We start from the raw sequence: 20,056 nt of genomic DNA, 5'->3' as shown, positions 1-20,056 counted from the left end.
TTGCCCTGGCTGCTCTTGGCAGGGTACAGAGTTCCTGAATGCTGAATCATGGGCAACTCAGTGCAGCAGATATTGTAGGGAGACTGTGCCTGGCTCTTAGTCATGTTTATCTCTTGGCTGTGAATGTGCAATAGCAACAATGCTGCTCTGAACAGACTGGCACAGCCTCAGATGGGGAGGTCTGTAGCTTACCCAATCAGCACCCAGTTGTAGCAGATGAGAGCTGTGCTGTTATTGCAGGAGAAGTGCACCAAGACCGAACTGCATCAAGGAACTGAGTAGGCTTGCCTGTCTTCAGGGTTATCGGTTTGACAACAATATGAAGAAATGAACAAAGTGGAGTAGCTGCCATAACTATTTTCAGTCCAGATATTGTATAAAACTATACATTCAACCATACCTCACATAAATACTGGCTTGCTAGCCTATTTCAAACATGGTTTGTGGTTCAAAGTTGCTGGCTTGATCACAGATCATTGCTGCATTTGAATGCAGGGTTCGATCGTGGTTCAGTGGAAGTGGAAGCCACCTGGGCATTAGGTGTCATGTAATTTAATTTATGGTTTTGATGAACTCATGAACCTATGTGAGTTATATGGTCAAAGTAGGACTTCGATGGTGCCATCCTGTATATGTCTGTTCATTTCAGTGGGACCAACATCTTTGCAGGTATGTATAGGGTTACAGCCTGAGATGGATCTTAAAGACTGCAGTAGCATAGTACGCAGGGCCTAGTTGCTTTCTTTTGTACAAAGATTTCTCCTAACAAGACTTCTCCTGTCAAGCCTTGGTAGCATTTAATAGCACACCCCCACTGCATAGATTAAAGCTTTCAATCATATAATGCATCTGGTTTCAACAACTTAAGAAACATTTGTAGCTATGGAGATGATTTAATGGCTGCTTCTTCTGCGACCAGGTGAAACAGTGAAGGTGTGTCATAAGGGACAGGAGCAAAAAACTCCAGAAGTTGAGATTTCTAGCTTATGAAATCCCTGTAGAGACGGTGTAGGGTAGGGAACCAATTTTCTAATGCAGGCTGTATTCTGGCAGATAGTCACACCAGAGCTAAAAGTGTGCAGGCTGCCACTTTTCCTTTCTAACGCCTTCTTTTCTCTCTACCTCTCTTTTCAAGGGACAGTTCACTCTTGTCAGAGATCTGAACTGATCACTTGCTGAGGGCTTTTCCTCCCCACCATTTCCCCCCATTCTTGCCAGTTTTTTGGTCACTTGCAGAGAGCTTCTTCCCCACCATCAGTCCGTCCGTTTTGGCTCTTCCCTCTATTTTACTCCCTTGCTTCTCTCCTCCAGGCTTCCTCCACCTGCATGAAATTAGGCCAAGGGCTGAATGTAATCCTTGAGCTGCAGGGGGGAACCCCTGCTAAATAGCATGGCCATGGGTGGTTTTATTTCCTCCTCCTCCTCTTTGTGCATGTGTGTGTGCATGTGTGGGAGCTGCTTAAATTGTTGCCGGGTAGCTAATGAGCCAAACTATGCCAGCCCACACACACTTTCGTTAACAGCACACTAAAATAAGAAAATCCCTGCACAGTTGGCTAATAAACTGGAAAATATGAGGTGCCCTGATGTCCCTCATTGGAATAATGTTAATTGGCTTAGTAGAGCACAGGCTTCTACAGTATTTATTTATTTTGTTGTTGAAATTATGTATTGGATTCTGTTTAATCACTGGCGGCTTGCTTAGCTCTCATAATGAACTTCCAGCTTCTAAATTGGTAGCAAAAGTGTTTTTCTATAGGTGTTAATAAGAATTTCCTTTTTTGTTTTATTGCAAGTTGGTTCAGAATAGAAATAGAATAGAATAGAAATATAGGAAGCCACTGTATACCAGTCAGACCATTGGTTCACTGAGCTCAGTATTACCTACTCTGACTGGCAGCAGGGTTTTTATGCAGGAGTTTCTCCCAACCCTCTCCTTAGTCATCACGGACTGAACCTGGGATTTCCTGCACTCAAGGCAGATTCTCTACCATTGAGCTATGGTCCTTCCTCAGAAACACAACATAAGCAGGAACAGTCCTGCTTAGTATCAGATGCAGTCCTCAGGCTCTTAGCTTGAGGAAATCTGAAAGCTTTATTCAAGAAATCATCACAAGTTCTCAGCATTAGCTCAAAGTACAGGATACAGGATTCATAAGACTTCATCAGACCTCTAGGTTGAATAACAAGGCGATAGCTAAGACCTCCTGCTCTACTTTCTAAATAGAAGGCAGGATTCATCAATCATGTGGTTCTCATTCCAAGCAAGGAAACTGAGTGTGTTTTCTTATTTTCATATGTTCTGTACGTCCATGATCCAATCTGCTTTGGACACTGCCCTGGAATTATTTCTGCAGTGTCTCTTTGCAGTCACTTGTAACAGTTCTAGTTAAACCTGTGGCTGGTGAGTTGGTGCTTGTAGAAGTTTCAGGAGCCTTTTATTTACCTCCTCTGTGCTTGAGAGCTTGCTGTTTTTTATGTTTAAACAAAAGTTTTAACTCAACTGACCTTGGTGGTGATCAGCTTTTGAATACAAAACACTTCACTTTTGTGATTCTGTCTGTGTTGAAGATGATTGCCACTCCTCCAGAATGTTTGTGAAATGTAAGTGTTGTTAATGCAGTTTTGACAATCCCGCCCCTCTTGAGAATATAGTATCCAGTTCCTCAGAGAATCCTTAAGTGCTACTAGCAATTGGCAGGGCATCTAAGGGTGTGTGTGCTTTGAAGTTCTCCAGTTCAGCTTCCTCTCTGGTCTTTCAAGCTATCACCTAAAAATTCTTATTGCAATTGCGGTTAACTTTATCTTCTAAAAAATATGCTCCCTACCATTCACCATGGATCACTGTGTGGTTTACAACATTATTATATTGTTTTAATAATGTTGTAATCGGCAATATATTACAAATAAAACTATCATGTAAAAACTGAACATTATTAACAGTAAATACAAACAGACTTAAAAACAGCAGTGCAGCTAAAATAGTCAGTAAATCAGGTTAGAAGCCATTACGTGTCTGGGCAAACATAAATGTTTTCACCTAGCTCATAAAAGCCATTAAGTCGGCAGTAGTTGAATGGATTTCAGGAGGGAGTTCCATTGATGAGGTGACACCACCAAAAAGGCCCTATCCCTGGTAAGCACCCACCTAATCTCAGAAGGCGGGGCATTCCACAGAGGTTTCAACAACAGACTTATCCAGGAGCAGGTGGGCCTTCAGTTTTGGGATTTTTAAACTGGAACCAGCATTTATGAATTTTGTCCTCATAAAGGGCATTGTAGTAACTTAACCTGGATGTTATCAGAGCATGGATGACTGTGTCCATATGATTTCAGGGTATTTCTGTCCCTTGGTAAATGTTGCAAACTTTTCTTGCTTGCTTGAACAGAGCAACCATCACCTCCTCTTGAAACCTGACTATTGCAGTGGGCCTTTTCATGGGCTGCCTTAGTGAAAATGTTTGTTGGCGTGTTCTGGAAATTAAACCCAAGGAACTAGGCCATTTGCTCTGGGAATCATGTTCCTTGGGAATATTGGGAACTGTCAGATTAATTCTGCATTTGACTGGACATGACTCTCCACTGAAAGCATCTGCTACCTGATTTTTCCAACTAGAGATGCCTGGAAGATTGAACTTGGGACCTTCTGCGTGTAAAGCAGGTGCTCTACCACTGAGATTTGGTCCTTCTCTGAATTCTCTGAAATATGTGGAGGCAGACTGCTGTTGCTCAGTCAGTAGTGAAGGAAAGGCATTCTGTGCATGCAAACGGGTCATTCCACGTCAGTTCAACGTGCCACCCACCATCTTGGATTTTGATGAAACTTGGTGTACACCCTTCCCTTATGGTTGAAATAAATTTTACACAGAGCTCATGATATAGCCAATTTTCATAGTTTTAAATACCCTCAAACTGAAAAACAAGCCTGCACTTTTGAGAACAACAACAACCTGTAATAACCAATATTATTTTAGATTTTAAGATGAACAACTTCATTAATTTTTTCTATTACAGCTATGGATTGTAGGGAAGTTGCACCCAGTAGCCATTCCCCCCCCCAATATGTCCCAAAAACTTAATTTTTTTAAAAAAGACATAAGAGACCCATGAATTTTATTCTTTGTTGAGAAAGAGCACGTCTTTGCAATAATTTTCACCATCAAAAACTTTTGATTCCATCGTGCCCTTATGCTGAAAATTTAGGTTTTCTAAACCTCATTTTTCCACCAAAAAAACTACATTTATACATTTTTTCAGGCATTTATAAAATCTTTTGAGTACTGCTGTATTTTTCCCTGAAATCCTCATCATGTTATTGAGCTCTGTGTAAAATTTCAAAAAGATCTGATCATTGGTTATGGAGAAAAAAATTAAAATGCACACAAGACCAAGGATCACAAGAGGGACAGAAACACAGATTTCACCTAACTTTGAAGTGCTATAAAATTAAAACCATTTGAGATACAGGGGGGACACCAAGTTTCATCAAAATCCGAGACGATGGCGAAACCCTTGTTTTTTGCATTGATTTGATGTGGAATGCCCCAAACGGAAAATTAACATTTGTTCCAGGAATTGGAACAGTGAATCGACTGCACTTGGAACATTGTGTAGTATATATTGTAAAGGACATTGTAGAATTGGAAAAAATTCAGAAAAGGGGAGCCAAAATGATCAAGGGGGTAGAGCATCTCCCCTGTGAGGAAAGGTTACAGCATTTGTGGCTTTTTATTTTAGAGATAAGGTGAGTAAAATATGACATTATAAAGCTGTATAGAATTGTGTATGACATGGAGAACTTGGATAGAGGGAAATTTTTCTCCCTCTCTCATGACTCTAATATTTGTGGACATCCAATAAAAAAGAATGTTGGAAGATTCAGTATGGACAAAAGAAAGTATTTCTTAATTAAAGGGTTGAATTTGTTCCCACAAGATGCAGTCATGGCCAGTAACTTGGATGGCTTTAAAAGAGGATAAGCCTATGTTCTACCTCCAGTGTCAAGGAAGTATGCTTCCGAGTACCAGATGCTGGAAATTGCAGGAGGGGAGAGTGCTGTTTTACTCAGATTCTATTTGCAGGCTTCCCATAGGCTTCAGGGTGGCCACTGGTCTGATCCAGCAACGTTTTTCTCATTCTCTTATGTTCTTGATTGGCTGTGGTACCGAAAGGGCACACTCAGGGCAAGCCCTTGTGGTGCCTGGTCCCTAAGGTAGAAAAGATGGGTACCCTTGGACAGTAAGGGATTGGGCAAAATATTTACAGTGGTACCTTGGGTTACATATGCTTCAGGTTACAGACCCAGAAATAGTGCTTCAGGTTAAGAACTTTGCTTCAGGATGAGAACAGAAATCGTGCTCCGGCGGCGCAGCAGCAGGAGGAGGCCCCATTAGCTAAAGTGGTGCTTCAGGTTAAGAACAGTTTCAGGTTATGTACGGACCTCCGGAACGAATTAAGTACTTAACCCGAGGTACCACTGTACTTGGCTCATCCTACTGGTTTTGCCTCTGCAAATACAGACTCCCAGCTTTGGCTAACAACTGCCCTGGACAAAGCTGGATGATTGGGTTTAGGGGCTGGACGCAGCTGCTTTAGACCAGTGGGATGCCCCACCCCCTTGGCATGCATTGTGAAAGGCACACTCATCTCTCTCTCTACTTGGGAACATCTCGTCTTGGAGGATACAGGATAAGCAAACTCTGTGATCTATTTACCTCACAGGTGCTCTTAATCAGTCCTGGTGTAGAGAAGAGTCGAATAAGACCTGCCGTACTGCCTGCTTGTTACCGCTTTGATTCGTAATCAGTGATGAGTGTGTGGTAACAGAGACCAGAGGGCTGGCTGCTGCTTCCGCCTTGGTCTGAAGAGGGGACTTCAGTGGCAGCAATCAAGTGTGTTCCTCTTGTGGATGCTCTTTTGGGTCTAGGAAATAAGAAGAGCCCCTTGCATGGATGGGACTGGAGAGCTTCCCTATCTGTCTCCTTTCTCCTAATCTGTTGTAAGTGCTTGTGTGGGGGAAGGAAAGGAGGGAGGAAATGGTTCAGAGAATAGGAAGGAGTAAATTGCTTCATAATAGATCGGTTTATTTGTTCTAGAAATGCTCTTGCAGGCATAATTAACTTTAACACTTGAAACGTAGTAATTATGCGTTAAAACCACAAAAGGAAGCAAAATAGGTGCTTAACTATTTGTTTCTATTAGTTAAATCCCCCATTTGTCTTTTACCATTGTTGTTGCAGCATTGGGTCTCCCAAATTAGATTAACTCAAGCAGTGATGTATTTAGTTATATGGGATGGGTTGGTCCTCCCCACACCCTAATGCAGAGATATTCTTTAGATGTGTTTATGTGTCTGTTTTCTGCAGTTCCCATTATTGCTTGTTAAATACTTAGCAAATCTTATTTTTGCCACTTCATGTCTTTGTGTGGCCTCCCCTCTGGTCCCCATGAATTTTGCAAGCCATTGAACCCAATACTTTGAATAATGCTCAGCACTGTTCTAGGTGTTTTTCATCTTCACAGCCCTGTGCAAACAATAAATCAACACACAAACTGCAGTGAGACAGGCATATAATTACTTAGAACCTATATTACTTAACCTGTTGGTTTTCTTTTGGCAGAGGGTAGATTGCGATTAAAACATCACCAGCATGCACACACAGCCCTAGGCTTTTGTTCTCAAGCAGGTACAGGTTCTTTATACTTCAGAAACGATGGGGGAAGCCAATTATTATTGCTGCTTTAGTGTGCAAGGAACTTTATAGTTCTTATCTGTGTGTGTATTCTGTTCAATAGGAAGTTGACTTGTTCCCAATTTATTGATGAGGAATGGGAGCTGAAAGAATGAGTTGGTGTGTAGACATAATGTGGCTTTTTCTTATACATGGCTAAGGTCTTGGGCTGTGGGGTTGCATGTACCCTTTCCCCCCCCCTGCCTCCTCTCTCAACCTTCACAATGGTTAAAATTTCCAGAAAACTTGTTTTTAGTAATAGCTAGCACTGATTGTGGTTTGCTGTTACTGGAATTTTTAACCAGCTTCAAAACCTGGTTTTATATGTTGATTAAGTATAAATATCAGTTAGCACTGATTATAAAGCTGGTAATAAAGCTGCCAATCTTTAACCATGGTTAAGATTGGTGAGATCTTTCCTATGAGAGGGAGCATGTAAAGGGCAGATTCTACTGAGGGTCTTCACCAGCTCTGTGACTTGTGAAAGGCCACCTCTGTGGGCCCGTGACTGAGCTTGACCTGTTTTTTTCCTGAGCCCAACACAGGAGCCACACTAATTTTCACTTAGTGTGGTTCTGGTCTTCTGCCCAGACCATTTTTAGTTAAAGGCAGTAAATGGTGCATTCAGTCACTCTTCTTTTGCTAGCTAAACATTGTAAATAGGGTTGTTTGCCTTAACCAATTGAATCAGTTATGGGCAATCTCAATACAGTCCACTGTATAGGTGTGTTTGAAAGTATGGAAGAAGTATGACAATCTTAATGAACAAGATTTATGAGTTAGAAGGAAAACCCAGTAATAAATTACCATTATTAAGGCTGGCATATTCCGCTCTAGTCCTGGGTTAGGCAAGCAATGTTTAAAGTTTAAAATATGAAGTTTACCTCCCAGGTGAATTATACGAGTCTTTGTGTGTCTACACACATCCTTAAAAGTGTAAAGTGTGACTATGGCAAACATGTCCTATAGTACACTTCTAGGGAAATTAGGTTAGCTGTGACTTCACGTTCCATGGCAAATCTTGGTTTTCTCTAGCTTAATGTGTGAAATGACCTTGGGTATATGTTTTGATTGAGCAAACATTTAATTGTTTCCCTGTTTGCTTTGACACTTTACACAACATCCAGAGTCAGTGTGGAGCAGTGGGTTAACTGTTGGTTTTGAACTGGGCTCAGATACTACTTCTTCAGTTTTTAAACTTGCTGTGTAATCTTGGCCCTGTCTCTCAGCCTAGCCAAACTTGCAGTGTGGTTGTGAGGATCAATGGGGGCAAATCTGTGGTTTTGCCACTCTGAGGTCCTTGGGGAAAGGTCAGGATATAAATGTGGGAAGAAATCAATGAGCCAGAAAAGCATAGTGTTTCAGTATCAGTTCTGCAGGCAAGTGGTTTCTCCCACCACCACTACTTTTTCTTCTCTAGTCTCTCTCTGGGACCTGTAAAACCATGTTGTGAGTCAAAGTAGACCTTAGAAATGTTAAGGTCTTTTGACCTCTGTTTCTTGCCCTTGGAGGCAAGAGTGAGATTCCTCCAGTGAGACTGTATTTTTTATTTAATCATCTCCAACACTTTTGCAGACTTAGTGGTCTATTATAACAAAGTTTGGGAAACCTCTGGACAGTGTAACTCTCACACCTGGAATTTCTGTGCATTATGCTTTTGACTAGATGAAGCAAATTTCCTGGAGCACATGGCCTGGAAAGTAGTCCTGTATTACTGAACGGTATTTGAGACTTGCAGCTTAGCTGGGTTATCCTGTACCTATTTATAGATCTGTTCTTCCTGAACCCAGCTCTCATCTCTTTGCAGAGCTTTTCTCAGCAATGTTAAAGCAGGCTTCTTGTTCCCCTTCTGTCCTGCAGTACACTCACATGCTCAGCAATGGATTCATACTTCCTTTTTAAGGGAAAGAAATCCGCAGCAATGCATTTTGTTGCTTGCATAGTTGCTGGTCTGGCAGGCAGTGTATTTCTCAGTTAGCCAAATCTGCAGCGCTTCAGTGGGTGCTTATCTTTTATGTACAGCAAGATGGGTGCATTTCTTGGTCTTTCTAGCTCAGGTAAGAGTGCTGAGGGATTTGTGAAAGTGTTGGTTTTGAACTATTTTTGTATGGTATAGCACTAGAAAGGCTTAACCATTGTTTGAGCCACCACCTCTTGCTTGTTGTTGGTGGAAGTTGGGTTTCCACACACTATATCCTTTTTATTATTTTGAGAGTCAGGAGGAAAAACTCATTTTGGTCCCTGGGGGATCTTTGTCCATGGTTGCTCTGCCATCCAGTAGGGTACATAGATTTCTTAATGGGATTCCATAGTGGTGGTAGAGTAGAATATGTGAAGGCAAACTGGTGTATCATGACTTCTTAAAGTGTTGACCCTATCAGGGGAGGTGTCGGAAGTCAGAGTCAAGCATAGGTCAGAAATAGACAATACTCTGTCAGTGCAATTAACTCCCCCCCCCCAAGAAACTGAAACAAAACAGGACTAGTGATCCTAGCAATTCTTCCCTGCAGGTCTTGCTCCAATGAGGTGGTTGTGAGGACTGAAGTTCCCCACCTTCCTAACACTCTATAAGGCTCCTCCTCCTCCAGAGTCTTCCCTGAGCAGTTGTAAACTGCATCTGCACACAACCAGTCCCTGCTCTTTTCAATTTTCTTGCTTGTTCTAGGAGACCTGGTTAGGGGGAGGAGTTGGTCGCAGCAGGAGGGAGAGACTACCTGGACTCTTCAGCAGCCCACCCCAACTGCCTCTTTCCCCCCTCCTCTCCAGCTTTCTCTTCAGCCTCAAGAGTCTGGACTGCTCTCTGCCACAGCCTCTTTCTGCTCACTAAACCTCTTGTCCCTCTGACCACTCATCACCATCAGCTGGTGCCTCCCTCTTCTCCTCTGCACTGCATCCAGCAGTCCATGACTAGAAGTGCCATTTGGACCTCTCTTCAGGAAGCAAATGTCTTGGGTTGGCACTGTCTTCATCTTTTAGTGCAATGGGACAAAAAGTAATAATTTTGAAACATCAATTCATTATCAGTAGTGCCTTTGTGGGAGAACTCTTTTTCCTCCATGTGGTAACAGGAGTCTAAGGGAGTGCTGTAGCTTCCAAGTGCTCATTCACAAAAAAGGGCTAATAATTCTTATCCAGTGTATGGAATAACAAAAAACCCAAGCTCATTGCTCTCTTCCTTTTTGTAATGAAATGTGTAGAATACGTCCTTTCCTGTGCAACAGGAAAAGGAAAAGAGAGTCGTGCTCTCACACTTTGTGTGCCTTGTTTGCTTACTATGCTTATATTTAGCCTTTCCTCTAAGAAACTCAAGGTTCTTCTTCCTTGCCCCATTTTATCCTGTTTTTCCTCACAACATTCCTGGTTACTGTTAGCCTCTCTTTAGATTTATTTATTTATTAATTAAAATTTTAAGTTGCTTTTAATTTTGAAAAACAACCCCACCCAAGCCATATATTGCTTACACACATGGAAATGTTGGAAGTGTTGTCATGCTCTGCAGTTTGTGTGGTTGCCAGCTGCAGCATGAGAAACAGCCGACAGGCTGTGAAGCTCCTCCTCTATTAAACCTGCTTGCAGTGAGGTTTAATGGAGAGAGGGGAGGCGCTTCACACCAATGGTTTATCAAGCTACTGTATGGAGTACCTCCTGCCTCCATTGAACACGCCTGTGGCAAGGTTTAAAGTAGCAGGGAAGGCCCTTTGCACCTCTTACTTCCTTTACCAGGGGATGGACTTGGAGCATGCTGTGGAAGGACAGTCAAGAGGGTGGGTGAGTTTTAAGGGGAGGAGATTTGGTCAAGTGTGGGGGAAGCGCAAAGGGGTAGGCAGGGGTGGTAGCCACTAGTAAAAAATATAGTGATGAAATAAGTTGGGAGAATAGAGGTTGAGAGAGCTATAGCTTTGCCTGTGGGTACGCAGGTATTAGATCCAGTGCCCTGGTGGGAAGATGTTGGGACTCATTTCCCAGGCCCATATTTGCCCATGAGCTCCATCTGCTGGCAGTAGAAGTGGAAGGAGCAAATTTTGCCATGTGCATGCTGGGAGGGAAGTAGCCTGGAGGGTAAAGATTTCTGGCAGCCTCATCGTATTATAAGCTGTTGTGAACAGTAAAGAAAAACAACTTGTTTTTAAATGAAGCCCATTTAATGCACACAATTGTGGTGTCAGCCATCTATCGGACTGGCACTTGTTATATGGACTGAAGAGTGAGAATTACTATATACCAAGTTCCCTTTGGGAACAGCCTTGGCGTTGAAAATCTTCCATGTGAGCAGCTTTGTATCAACCCCTTTCATTGCAAAGAATCTCTATTGCTTGAACATTTCTCTTATTTATAGCTCATTTCTTACCACAGCTCATTTCTGCCTCTCTCTCCAAATCCTGGTGGGTAACTGAATAAGCTCAACAGTGGCATTTTTTCTTCTCTTCCTCATTTCTTTATTTTTACTGTACTAATTGTTGGCTTGCTCTTTTCGCTTCCAACACAAATCTTGACACTAAAGGTTTTCTCCCCCGCCCCCACATAAGAAAAGGCACCTGCCTTTTCTCACATACCTATTTAATCCCTGATGCTGCCCTTATTTTCAGAAAGTTTGACTCACTAAGGTGTGAGTCAGGAAAATGGAAGCAATGTGGGCCTGCTTGAAATGCTTACTTATGTGGCTAAGCTAGATGCTTGGTGGCAGTGTTAGACATTAGCCAGGCACCAGGCATGTTTTGCTACTGGTGCGGGTCCAATTGTGAACATGTGGAAAGCTCAGGATGCCTGGTTGGCGACTGACATCTCCATCTGGAAGGCCTCTCCAGCTTTCTTAAGCAGATAATCAGGAGAGCTTATTTATTGCATTTACTGTATCTCCAACCTTTTTCCTCCAAGGAGTACATGGTTCACCCCATTCCTCAGTAAATCCCTACAACGACCCTGTGAGGTAGGTTAAGAGGCTGTGACTGACCCAAGGTCACCCAGTGAGCTTCGTGACTCAATAGGTGTTTGAACCCTGATCTCCCAGGTCCTAGTCTGACACACTAACCACTACACCATGCTGGCTTCATAGAGTACTTCTGCTGTGGGGCAGCTCTATAGATTACCGTATTTTTCGCTCTATAAGATGCACTAGACCACAAGACGCACCTAGTTTTTGTTGGAGGAGAACAAGAAAAAAAATATTCTGAATCTCAGAAGCCAGAATAGCAAGAGGGATCGCTGCGCAGTGAAAGCAGCAAATCCCTCTTGCTGTTCTGGCTTCTGTGATAGCTGCACAGCCTGCATTCGCTCCATGAGACACACACATATTTCCCCTTACTTTTTGGGAGGGAAAAAGTAAGTCTTATAGAGCAAAAAATACAGTAAGTAGGTAAATAAATATGAGGGAAGCAAAATGTCACTTAGAGAAGGGTCTGAAATATTTTCCTTGAAGCTTGAATTTGTTTTCTTCTGGATTGTTTTATTTGGTAATTTAATGTGTTGTAAACCACTTTGAGATTTTTCCTTTAAAATATAAAGCAGCATAGAAATTAACAACAGCCACAAATTTCACTGGAAAAAGATGCCCACACATTTCTGTTGCAGCAACCATAACCTCATTTTAAGGTGCCATTTGGCGATTAGCTTATATATCTTGAGTTTCTAACACTGGTTGGTGGCAAACCTGGGTACAGGAATTTGGGCTGCTGCTGCAGCAGCAGCAGCAGAGCAAGTAGTGTATATGTTGATGCCACCAAATTTCCAAGTGGCCATGGAGGAGTAGTAACACTGAACTTCAGTGGTGGCTGCTAGAGGTTTGAGAAGCCATTGAATCTGCTGAAGGTTTTCTGCACTTTTCCAACTCCTTTCAGCTTCCAGCCTGACTCTTAAATACATTTGCAAATTTGAGATGGTTAAAGTGAATCCAGATGTTTTTGTCCTGCCTGATAGCCATGATCCAGCTGAACTGGTCCATACAACTCAAGGGAAGGAAGGGTTAGGGTTAGGGTTAGGGAAGGAAGGAAGCAGCAGATGGAGTGCACTCTCTTCCATGATGCTGTTGTGCTTCCTTCCTTCCATGCATCCATCCATGGTGGGGAAAGGACAGGTCAAACCATTATTTTTTTCAGCGTGGTCAAGCTTCAGCTTCCATTTGGGTCTACTCATGAGCAACAAGCTCATCCTGCCTTTAGGGCAGCCTTTCTCAACCTGTGGGTCCCCAGATGTTGTTGAACTACAACTCCCATCACCCCTAGCTAGCAAGGCCAGAGCTCAGGGATGATGGGACTTGTAGTCCAACAACATCTGGGGACCCACAGGTTGAGAACCCCTGCTTTAGGGGAATATGTGCTGCATAGGATGAGTGGTGTAGCAGGCATGAATTAATGAGATTGAGTCTTGCTATATGCATGTGCATTTTACAGCTATATAGAATCACAGAATCATAGAGTTGGAAGGTCCACAAGGATTATCTAGTCCAACCCCCTGCAATGCAGGAATCTTTCGCTCAGCTTGGGACTTGAACCCATGGCTCTGAGATTAAGAGTCTCATGCTCTACCAACTTAGCTATCCCTCAGGGCATATGCATGATCACAAGATGTTGGAGAAAGACCATTCTACTCATTATCCATCATATGTGAGACATTTTGTTAGTTCTAAGTGCAGGCCCTTTACTGATTGCAATATTTTTATAAATGCTACCAGAAAATTTGCATTTGGTTCCCCATATTACTTAATACAAGAGCACCAGACCTCCTTATATTTGCATTGGCTACCCCAGTGGTTTTCAAACTTTTTTCTTTCAGGAAACATTTTCCAAATTGTTTTGGTCTGCTGAGGAACCACAGTACATTTACCCCTGAGTGTTTCAGAGGATTCTGGGAGTGGGGTGGATTTTTGTTTCTTTTAGGAAGTGTTTTCCATTCACACTGGCTAGGCTTGCTAAGGGCCATGTGAGTTTTCCCACCATTTCCTTGCTACTGTGCTGCTTTACAGGAAGGTTTGTCTGCTGTTACTGACCTTCCCACTGAGTTTCTCCAATATACATCTAAGAAATCTCAGGTTTCCTCAGAAAACAGTTTGAAAACCTCTGGTTTCCACATGCAAACGGAAGAAAGAATGGTTAAATTGGCCAACAGAATTTGGGAATAGGCCCTTTATATTATGTAGCCACAGTAGCATCTTCCATTCTCTTCTTCTGACCCCTCACACATTTAAGTTTCTATAGGCTGGCTTTCTTTGAATCAGGTGTGCCCTGTTGGTAGGCTAGGGTACCACCTCTGTTATTAACAGGCTTTTAGAAATGTCACTTCATTGGTTTAATTCATACCTTACTTCTTTCTTTCTCTCTCTCTCCTCTCCCTTTCCTCTTGTTTTGTGTTCTTCTTTTTCTTTTTTCAATCAGCACCAGCTTTCCTTTCTCCAGTGTTGGGAACTTTTACGCCAGTCCATGCTGCAACTCCTCACCCTTGCGGGCCGACTGCTCATGCCTCTGGCTTGGACCTAACCTATAAATCTTGGCCCAGCCAGGGTTGAGGGGAGCTATGGGCAGCTCAGCCTCATCGCTGGCCGCCGAGACGGAGTCGGACCATGGTTTCACTGGCCCAACCTACCCAGGGCATCTGGCTGCAAGTTGGTATAGGAGTAGCCACAGTGGCCCTGTATGGGAAAGTGCCCTTATAACACGTCAGCATCAGCACGTGAATCACCGGGCACGAAGGTAAGAAAGCAAGGGAAAGAGCTTGATCTCATACCTCTCAGATCGGTTTGAAACCTAGGATTGTATACTTTGGGGTCTTGTAGGCTCTAGCCATGGTCCAGTTGAAGCCACACCAAAATTTCCACTAACTTCATCTTAGCTAGCTTTCAATAATTGCCATAGTTGTATCAACAAGAAGCAAAACCTATCTTTTGTTCATTGACCAATATCCATGACGTCATTCACCCCCCAAAGCAAAAATAAATAATTCCTTTTAACATTGAGACAGTGGGGCAACTGAATTAATAATGTCACATCCTCAACTTGCTGCTTTCACAGACACAAAAACTGCAAGTTGTGTGGAGCGTTTTGACGCCTACCCTCCAGTACTGAAGTAGTCATTAGCTGAAATCTTAGTTAAGCCCAGCCTGAAGGGGAATTTATCCACATCAATCAAGTCAATTTTTCAGTTCATGGCCAGGGAACTAATTCTTGCCTCCTAGGTTTCAGATCCCCATTTTCTAAGGCAAACACCCCAGACTACAGCCACTGACCTGAGAGACCCTGTGTTGGAGAACATCTTCTCCAGGTCTAGATTTGGATAATGCCACCTGTCATAGCCAAGGCTAACAGAATTTATCTTCAAATTGGAAAGGATACACTTAGAAGGTCCCCATAAACCATTAATATCTAGAAGTGTTGTTTTCATGACAAATGCCCCTGAGAAGGCAGAACTGTGGAGTCTCTCAAGATTTTACCCCTTGTGAAACCTACTAATCAAACGGCTGGCTAATAATAATTAAAAAATGCTTGTTCCCCTCATCACTCCCTCCAAGGAAGGTTTGCCTTCATGGTTAGGGCCTTTTTTTTTTAGGTTGAGAGGTATGTCGAAAGCATCTAACAGTGTGCTGCCCTGGGAGCCTTGGCTGTTGAAAGCTGCCGTGTTGTGTGTGCTAAGAATATTGGAGCCTCTGATTAATGCTTGCTTTTTATAGCTTTTCTTCCTGCCTGTTGAATGACTGTGTGCCTTCCTTAGCCTGTATGGAGACTGCCATCTGTTTAAAAACAGCAGTTTGCTTCTGTCCCTGAGTTGCTTGGGTTGAAAAACATTTGCTTTGTGCTGTGTGCCTCATGCCTGTTGCTTGTGGCCTCTTGCCTGTTGGTGCAAACTCCAAGAGTTTTGCTGCTTGCATCTTCTCTAGAACAGGCTTGGAGGAGTGTCTGTGGCAAATTACCGGTAATCCCACAGTTTTGCACTTTACAGCTTGGTCTTGAATTTCCTGCCAGTGTTTCAGTGGTTGCAACTCTGGCATGCTTTGTGTCATGTAACCAGCATGTTGGTAATATTAAGAGGAAGTTTTGTATAACTGCTGCTAGTTCCCTATTATGTGCCTTTTGTATTGCTTTCCCTTTTGACTGAGCTTTTAAAACTTCCTGTGATGAAGAGGAAGAAGCAGGACACAGATGAAGTGACAAGTCCTACAGAAATACACTTTTGAATACTGAGAACTGAGATGGGGAAAGCATGGATTATAGGTTATAGCCAACAGGGTAGCAAACAGCAATAAGTTTTAGCAAGAATCCAGGAGTTTTGTCCTCTGTTTTTACAACCACTTCAGATTCCATGAGTTGCTTCTGCTAGCAATTCCAAATACCGAGTTTTGCGTGCTTAAAAACCTTTGTGCTGACGTAGGGCATTGTGGGACACTTCAGTTTTGATTTAAAACTGCTACCTGCTTGGCTTTGACAGTTGGTGAAAGCTGCCTATAAATGCATCTAAGACTAGTTTACTTGTGGGTGAGGTGTTTAGCACAACTGCTGGGGAGAGAAAAAGCTGCTTTGTCTGAGTATTGTATCAAAGCAGAACTATTGATGTAACATGAACTTTGCATGCATCTTACCTGCACAAGTTAAGGCCAACGATCACAGGGAGGTTTAATTGATTCTTAGCCTTCATGGTGGCTTGCTTGTTCATTTATTATGATTTGATCTTGCCCTTCTTTGAAGGAGTTCAGTATCATGGTGGACACAGTATACAGTACTGTTTTCATAGAGAGCCAGTGTGATGGTGTGGCTTGAGTGTCAATATAAGAACATGGAAACCCAGGTTTAGTTACCAACTCTGCCATAAAGCTCCCTGTGTGAATCTGGAATAGTCCATGTCTGAACCTACTTCATACTGTAGCTGAGAAAATCAATAAGTCATGGGGGGGGGGAATGGTTTCTCTCCTCATTGTTTGAAAATATGACATCTATTTGTTCCTTGTCTTTAGTACTAGTTGGACTACACAAATTCCTTGTGAGGCAGAAAACCGAAGTAAGGAGAAAAGCAATAGGCTTTATATTTGCAAGGCTGGAGATCAGTTTTAGGGGGCAATAGGTGCGGAGACATTAGAAGTCAGTTTGGGCAATATTAGCTTGTAGTTCGAAGTTAAGTACTCATCTTCCAAAGTTAAGTTCCATATTCAGGTGGTAGAATATCATTTTTCAATTGATGGTGTATATGTTTTAAATAAAAATGATAAATAATTGGGTGAGTTCAGTTTGCATTTCAAGGCAGCTGAGATGGTGGTATGGAGTACTTCTTTATGGCTTGATCAAGATCTACAGTGGTACCTCTGGTTACATACTTAATTCGTTCCGGAGGTCCATTCTTAACCTGAAACTGTTCTTAACCTGAAGCACCAATTTAGCTAATGAGGCCTCCCACTGCCACCGCACGATTTCTGTTCTCATCCTGAAGCAAAGTTCTTAACCCAAGGTAATATTTATGGGTTAGCGGAGTCTGTAACCTGAAGTGTATGTAACCTGAAGTGTATGTAATCCGAGGTACCACTGTATAAACAATGACTCAAGTTTTTAAAAACCAAGCAGAAGCAGTTTTCCTTTCAACTTTTGTTAACCTGGCTTTTGAATTACTACTGTGCAGACAGTCTGAAGTCGAAGATATACTTGGCTATTCCTGTGAATCTCTTATGATTCAGGGCACCCCCAGGAGTTATTCTGCAAGTCTAAAAAAGACGTTTCTAATCATTGTTTTTCCAAGGATTCATTAGACCAGTGTTGTGCAGTGATTTCCAGGCAGAGCTTGATAAGGGAGAAGATATTCTCCATTTTGTGTTTGACTAGGATAATGCAGATGGCCTTTAAACAGTTGGGAGGCACCTTGCTTCAGCACAGAGACTGCACTGGAAGCCAATCATGAGCCAGGGGGCAATAGCTAATTTGCATACTTATTGCTACATCATTTGCATGGATGTGGCATTATCCTTGGCCCCTGTGTTGGGGCACTGTGTTGCTCAGCTGATACGGCTCATCCAAAACATGGACTGAGACTAGAAGTGCTTGCTAAAAGATGTTTTCCTGTAGACAGAACACTGTCTATTTAACTTAGTCTATGGTAGAAGATGCCTCTTATTCATTGCGGGGTTTTCCTGTCACTAGTCTGAGGCACTCTGAGCAGCATATGTGGTGTTATATCTCTCCCCTTTTAGACTTAGGTGGAAATGCCCAAGCTCCACCTTTAAATGGTTTTGTTTGAAATTCTGCATGCAGGCAAAAAGAGGTCTCTTTCAGAAAAGAATGTCTTGAAATATGTGGGTGTATATTTAATCCCCTATCTCAAGAACAGACTCTCTCAGTAGGCTGTGGACTCTCCTTCATTGGAGGTTTTTAAGCAGAGGTTGGCAGGCCATCTGTCATGGATGCTTTAGTTGAGATTCCTGCATTGCAGGGCGTTGGACTGGATGACCCTTGGAATTCTTTCCGACTCTACAATTCTACGATTCTATGAAAATGAGAGGATGCCCATACTGAGGGGTTGTGGTGGTCTTAAGTGATGATTTGCCACTGGTTCCTGTGAGCTGTAGTACTCCTGCTATGACACCAGGTTGCTTTTGGCTGTCTCTGTTGGCTAGTGGAGTCTTCATGTCTCCACATTTGCAAGACTCTTCAAATATTTTCTTGGCTGTTTGCTTTGATACCATTATGAATGTTAAATGTAAACATTGGAGAAGTGGAATCTCTTTAGTGTTCCGACATCTCTTGGTGTGGGGCAGTGATTCCCACATTGTATGCCAAAGTTCATTGGTATGCCATGAGAAGACTGAAGAGCACATGGAACAAAATAAGACATCATGTTGGATGCAGCCACCACTGGGCCCCTCAAGGTGAGGAGCCTCTGTGCAGCACTGGTTTCCCTGATGCAGCCTGTGCTGCAGCTCATGGGCATGTGAGCATCCCAGATGAATCAGTGTTGCCTGGAAAGCATGGTGCCGTGCTGAACCTGACAGACAGGACAAGGGGAGAGGGCAGCATGCCAAGAGAGCAAGTATTATTAGCCAAGCTATTCTGCTATTGCAAGGAAGATTCCTGCCCATTGGTCTGCAGAATGATCAAAGAAGATAGACACTCTGCTTCCACAATACTTCTTTTCTTTTCTTTTCTTTTCCTTTTTGGAGTAAGATATGCCTCCAGTTTTAATTCAGAAAGAACCAAGCACCTGGTATCAAATTAAGTAGAATAGTCTTCCTGTTGAGTCAGAAGTCGTGCCTTTCTTGTACTCCCATTCTGAAACTGATATGTTCACACATGAAATACTTGAATTGCCTACTGAAAAATCTCATTAAATAGATGTAAAATAAATCATCACCAGAGTCAAACAATGCAATGAACTTGGTCACCTATTGTGTCCTCCCAGTTTTTTAACCTTTAGTGGCCTTAGTCTTAAAACGTCTGGAGCTATAAGAGCCATAAACTGTTTTTTAAAAAAATGGTCGTTCTCATTCTGCTCTGCCCTATTTTAAAAAGCTCTTCTGTTGGTGAGAGGGACTATTTCCATGTTTTTCATTTCAGCCACCTTAGCTCTGGTACTCTTCATGCATGGCTAAATATCTGGCTTCTATAAAGGTGCTTTGCCTATATCTTAATTCTCTCTGAGCAAATTGTTTTGCACCTTCGTCTGACTTCCAATCTGTTTATTTTAAATAGCATGAATCCAGGTACGTGCTCTAAGTCAGGTAGGGCCCTTGTGGAACCCATCAGGAGTATGTGTTTCCTTCCCTTCCCCTAAAAACTTTGGAGTACTCAAGTGAATCTGTCTGCATATGGGCAATGCCAGGCAAGATGTAAGCATGCGCAGGGGGATTTTGCAAATCCATTGGGATGTGCTGTAATTGCCAAATGGCTTCTGCATCTCCCTGCAAAGAACTGGATGAACCCGGGGGACAGAGAGTGATTTGAATCAAATTTGACATAGTATGTACCCAGGCTGTGCTGAGTAATCCTGCAATTTTTGATGCTCCAAATGAAAAAACAAAACAAGTCTTAGGATCTAGCACTAAGATCACATGGAGCACTGAACAGGTCTAGAAAGTCTCACTTTAGCCCACCATGAACATGTAGTGTAATGTGTCACGCCCTAACAGTGTAACCTTTATCTGTACATTGTAGGAGAAGATAGGCAAACTATTTGTTAGGAAAGTATTTCTGCTGTTATTGTCCTCCTCAACAAGGAGTCTTGGAAAGCTTCTAAGAAATTCCAGCATGCATTTCAATGGAGAATAAGACAGTTGTACCTTGGAAACTGAACGGAATCCAGTCCGTTCAACTTCCAAAACGTTCGAAAACCAAAGTGCGGCTTCTGATTTGCTGCAGGAAGCTCCT

At 42.5% G+C, this 20,056-nt stretch overlaps 1 protein-coding gene across 1 annotated transcript in view; it reads left to right on the top strand.

Annotated features, from left to right (window-relative positions):
• Positions 1-14,222: 14,222 nt before the first annotated feature.
• Positions 14,223-20,056, top strand: part of CAPN15 (calpain 15) — a 56,305-nt gene continuing 50,471 nt past the window's right edge. The window contains exon 1 of the mRNA XM_081887957.1: positions 14,223-14,413. Coding sequence (XP_081744083.1) covers positions 14,238-14,413 — 176 coding nt within the window. The 5' untranslated portion in view covers positions 14,223-14,237. The remainder of the gene's footprint in view (positions 14,414-20,056) is intronic.

The sequence above is a fragment of the Podarcis melisellensis genome (assembly GCF_964234715.1).
Source record: "Podarcis melisellensis genome assembly, chromosome: 14".
NCBI classification, from domain to species: domain Eukaryota; kingdom Metazoa; phylum Chordata; class Lepidosauria; order Squamata; family Lacertidae; genus Podarcis; species Podarcis melisellensis.
The sequence above is the reverse complement of the archived record's forward strand: the minus strand, read 5'-3'. Positions and strand labels throughout refer to the sequence as shown.